This window comes from Halyomorpha halys, unplaced genomic scaffold, assembly GCF_000696795.3.
Source record: "Halyomorpha halys isolate HHAL.00 unplaced genomic scaffold, Hhal_1.1 Scaffold1024.1, whole genome shotgun sequence".
Lineage (NCBI taxonomy): Eukaryota > Metazoa > Arthropoda > Insecta > Hemiptera > Pentatomidae > Halyomorpha > Halyomorpha halys.
In genome coordinates, this window is record NW_027106221.1 from 769 (window position 1) to 5,528 (window position 4,760).

Sequence of the window (4,760 nt, forward strand, 5' to 3'; positions counted from 1 at the left end):
AGGCGGAACTAACCCTATCCGACCTAAAGGAAAAAAGTCTGTTGCCTTGCTCATACTAACGAATTACTGCACACTTTTAATTAATTTACTTTACTTATCACAGAATGAAATGTGCGTTTAGTAAAAACCGATAACCCCTCAATTTCTTAGTATTTGTATTTTTTCATAGAAAGTAGAGATGGTTCTATCCGACTATACCACGGTCAACTCACGGAAAAAGAAGACACACAAACCTGTTTACAATACTTCGTAATTTGGACTTGAAAATGTATAAACTCAGATTTGAAATATTTCACGTTCGTAACACCCCCCCCCTTTACTATATATTTCATATAAACGTAAGGGAAAGTAAAAATTCATATTTGAGCCTTTCCGTAGATCATTAAAACCTAAAAAATTAAATATTAAGTTACCCATATTTAAATAAAATCAAAGATATACTGAAAGGGATTCAATGAGCGAATACCTAATTGCCAAAATAGCAGGATAACTTCTCTTAAACAAGTTTGGAAACATCGTGAGTGTTTATTTTGGACATTGAATAATATATTATATGTTTGGATGCAGTTCTTAATACATGAATAGTTTATGAAAATTATAATTAAGTCTGAAACTTACATTGTCATGAATCGAAGTACAAGTAGATTGATGCTGGCAGCAACAACAGCAAGCCCAAACAGAATGAAGACTAAACTTAACGCAACATAGCCGGGTTTATGTATGAGTGCTTGATCATTCTGGAAAATTGATTATATTTTATAAAAAATCATAAAAAACAGTATAAAATACAATTTTAATATTTTATTAAATTAAATATTTATTATTCATGAGGTTATATTTTATCCAACACAAGGCCATTCGAGTTAGCTTATTTTTTTATTATTATTTATTTATATTTGGACTATATGAATAGAGTTAACCACAACTTGATATAGTGGTCTACGTTGGGCAAGAATCATTACAAGAGTGATTTAAATTTATGTTTCAGTTGGACTTAATTACATTATAATAATCGCTAAATGGTCGGAAATTAGTGGTTTTGAAGAACAATTACACAGAAGTTATTTTAAGACACGATTAAAATCACTGCAATTGCGAGAAAAGTAATAGCCATTGTATGCATACAGTAACTGTTACTGTAATTTTGATTCTCAACTGCAATTACTCCTGATGCTAAGCAATTGCAATTACAATTACATATTGACCCTTAGTTTTTAGCACCTCCGAAAACATATATATAAACCGTTATATGTTAATAAATCTTTACATCGGCGCGTAATCTTAAACTGGGTGTCATTTTCATATTTTAGAGCCATTGATTTTTTTCCGTTTTGGTGTTAAGTATTTGTAATAACAATTACAATTACTTGTAATTGTGGGGAAAAGAAAAAAATACAAAATAACGTAACTGGTATTTGCAATTACAATTACTTTTTACAAGTAATTGTAATTATTTCTAGCCCAACTCTCGACTGTAGCACAATATTTACAAAATTAAAAAAAAAAATTAGTTCAAGCTCAAGCTACAAAAACTTAATTACAAAAGAAATGCAAATCTCACTCAACGAGAAATAAAAATAAACAAAACAAATCGGTTAAAAATCCATAAATAAAAGTAATAATTTATTAAATAAATCAAAAATTCGTATCCATTTCTGTCTCAACACTTTATTCTTCACCAGTCCAACGTTTCGGCCATTCCAGCCATCTTCAAGGACATCTTCAATACAATTTCTTCCTCACATTAATTTAAAGTTTCTTTTGCAGGCTATGCTGCCCAGGTCATTTTCTTTATTATAAGTTAAAAGCCTATTTATTTAAAATTTAAAATCATTAACATTTAATTTTCCTCTATAAGATTATCAACAATTAATACACCACCATATAACTGGTTAACTATAAATGGTTTGTTATTATTGTGTATTAATTGTTGATAATCTTATAGAGGAAAATTAAATGTTAATGATTTTAAATTTTAAATAAATAGGCTTTTAACTTATAATAAAGAAAATGACCTGGGCAGAATAGCCTGCAAAAGAAACTTTAAATTAATGTAAAGAAAAAATTGTATTGAAGATGGCTGGAATGGCCGCAACGTTGGACTGGTGAAAAATAAAGTGTTGAGACAGAAATGGGTACGAATTTTTGATTTATTTAATAAATAATTACCTTGTCTCAAGAATTTGAAATAATATAATTAAAGTAATAATTTATGTTGGAGAATAATAATATACAATATTACGATATGGTAATCTTCTCATTTTTTATTTATACTTTGTTGTAAGTTAATAAATCGACTCTCTTGCATGAACACAAAACAATCACAATTTATACTTGAGTGTCCTATGAGTATTAGGAAGGTTGTAATTCGTAAAAAAATGCAATTAGTATAAATAATATTGCTATTATGAATTTTTATTTTTTTACAAAGCAACTTATTTATAGATAGACATAATGACATACCTGCAATGCTACGTAATCTCCGAACCCAATAGTTGTCAATGTTACAAAGCAGTAATAGAATGAATCAAAATAGCTCCATCCTTCATATCTGGAAAACATTGCGGCTCCTGTTGTTATGATGACCGAGGAGAGCATTCCCGTCGCCATCATGAGGTTGATCTCTGTAGCTTCTGTTTGCTGGCAACCGAAATAGCGCTTAGCGCGCTTGATCACGACAGATGCAAACTTGTTCAGACGCTCACCAATGCTCTGAAACATGACGAGGCCCAACGGGATGCCTACAATCGCATAAGCCATACAGAATGCTTTCCCTCCTATAGTTACCGGTGTTGAGTGACCATAACCTAAAAAAATTAAAATCAGAATTGAGTAAAACAATTTATTTATTTAATGTTATTTACAACTGTACAAATAATATTTCAATAAGTAAATATGTTGTATGTTTCATTTACACTTGTAAATCTTGGGAAGGAACCACCCATTGGTGGTACTTCAAGCATTGATTAAAATTAGAAGGTCCCGTGGCCATCTTCTTTTCAGACGCCTCGGAGGATTGTTAAGCATGAGAGATTAAGAATTAATGGGTCCCATCCTAACCCAGGAGTTTGGAATGAAAAGACGCATATCGGTTTTGGGCCAAATCAGGAACGAATGGGATGTTAAGGTCTTTGTGGATGAGTTATTTGTAACGTAATAAGGAGCATCAAGGATTTTGGATTGTAAGGATTGGATGTGGGAGGAATTTGATGGTTTGGTAGAGCCCCAGAGCTCAATTCCATATGTCCAAATTGGTCTGATTACCGTAGAGTATAATAATTTTTTGTAGTGAATGGGAAGTTTAGAGCGTTTGTCAAGTAGGTGTTGTAGGAATCGGAATCTACGAGCAGTTTCTTGTAAGTCTCTTGTCAAGATGGAGTCCTAAGTATCGAATCTGTTCAACAGGCGTTAGTGGAGTATTTAGAAAGGATACTGTAGGAGAGGAGGGTTGAGGAGTAAAACAATTGAAATGTCTTTTTATTACGAAATTATTTTTGAAACTAACAATGCTATTCAGATATAACTAATATATAAACTGAAGTATATAAGTTTTCTATTTATTTAAGATCTTAGATTAGCAGATTTAAAAACTATTGAGTTCATATGAGGATGAAGTTCTTAACGAAAGGAGCACGATTTACGAACTAAAATTAATTTTGAAAATTTCAAAACAAATTGGGTAATGTAATTACGTATATAAGTAGAATATTAGTATGTAATTCTTTGTTAAAACTCTGGTTTATTTTAAATGGCTGGGGATCAACAATTCAGAAATAAGTCTAGTTAACTCTATGTTTCATTGATAGCTCTTCATTTACTGATAGAGCTGTTAGGGACAGAGTAGTCGCATTCTCAATCTCTTGTAACTGAAGTCGTGAATGGCCGAGTGTGTTGAGCCACAAACTTAGCATTCTCATGTGAGAAGCGGTGAATCCATTCTGAATGAGTTAACTTAAATTTCGTGGATACTCGGAATAAATCCCAACTTTCCCACTCTGGCTAGAATAGATTTGTATCCTGTAGGACAACCTGTCTTCCCCGCCTTAAATTGGAGAACATAAGGACCTTAAATCCTAATTAAAAAAGGAATTCCTTGTGAGCCAATCTTCGTGGTTAATCCAGCAAGCATCTTCTTTCATTCCGATCTCTACTAAGTCCATTTCTCTTCCAACTTTAACCAAGCATTTCATTAATCTCTGTACGCCAACTGTTAACAATTACATCAAAAGACAAGTCACGGATGCTCTTAGTTTCAAGATCTCTAGAATAGGATGTGATGGTGGATTTAAATCTTTATCATTTTAAGTTTTATTATGTTACATTATCCATAGAAAAAAAAAGTCTACACATGTTATGTTTAGAACTTCATTAAACTCATCAATTTCATATTAAATCACAAGGGCATATCCAGGATCAAAACTAGGGGGGAGGGAGGCAAGCCAAAGTCAGTCAGGTTGAGCACGGAATAGGCGAATAATGCCAAAATTTGCTAAACCTAGTGCTGGGCTCCACCACAGTAAAAAAATTAATAATTGAATAATTAATAAAAGAATTAAAAAAAAAAAAATGTTGGTGATCTTTGGGAGCAGTGGCATGCGCAAACCCCAGCGCACTAACCCACTGCTCCCGCACCCCGTATGCCAGAAATGGCAAGGGAGGGGGAAAAAAAATTGAAGAAAATTATATATAATTATAGCAATACATTATTAGTTATTATAATTATTTTCTTGAATAAAATGAACTTGTAAATAAAATAATAT

The 4,760-nt window shown here is 32.0% G+C and overlaps 1 protein-coding gene across 1 annotated transcript in view; it reads right to left on the reverse strand.

Moving 5' to 3' along the window:
- Positions 1 to 618: 618 nt before the first annotated feature.
- The window catches only part of Task7 (TWIK-related acid-sensitive K[+] channel 7), a gene marked incomplete at its 3' end in the record, with an annotated part of 17,639 nt that continues 13,497 nt past the window's right edge, over positions 619 to 4,760 (reverse strand). The window contains 2 exon segments of the mRNA XM_014432070.1: positions 619 to 737; positions 2,464 to 2,807. Coding sequence (XP_014287556.1) covers positions 619 to 737; positions 2,464 to 2,807 — 463 coding nt within the window.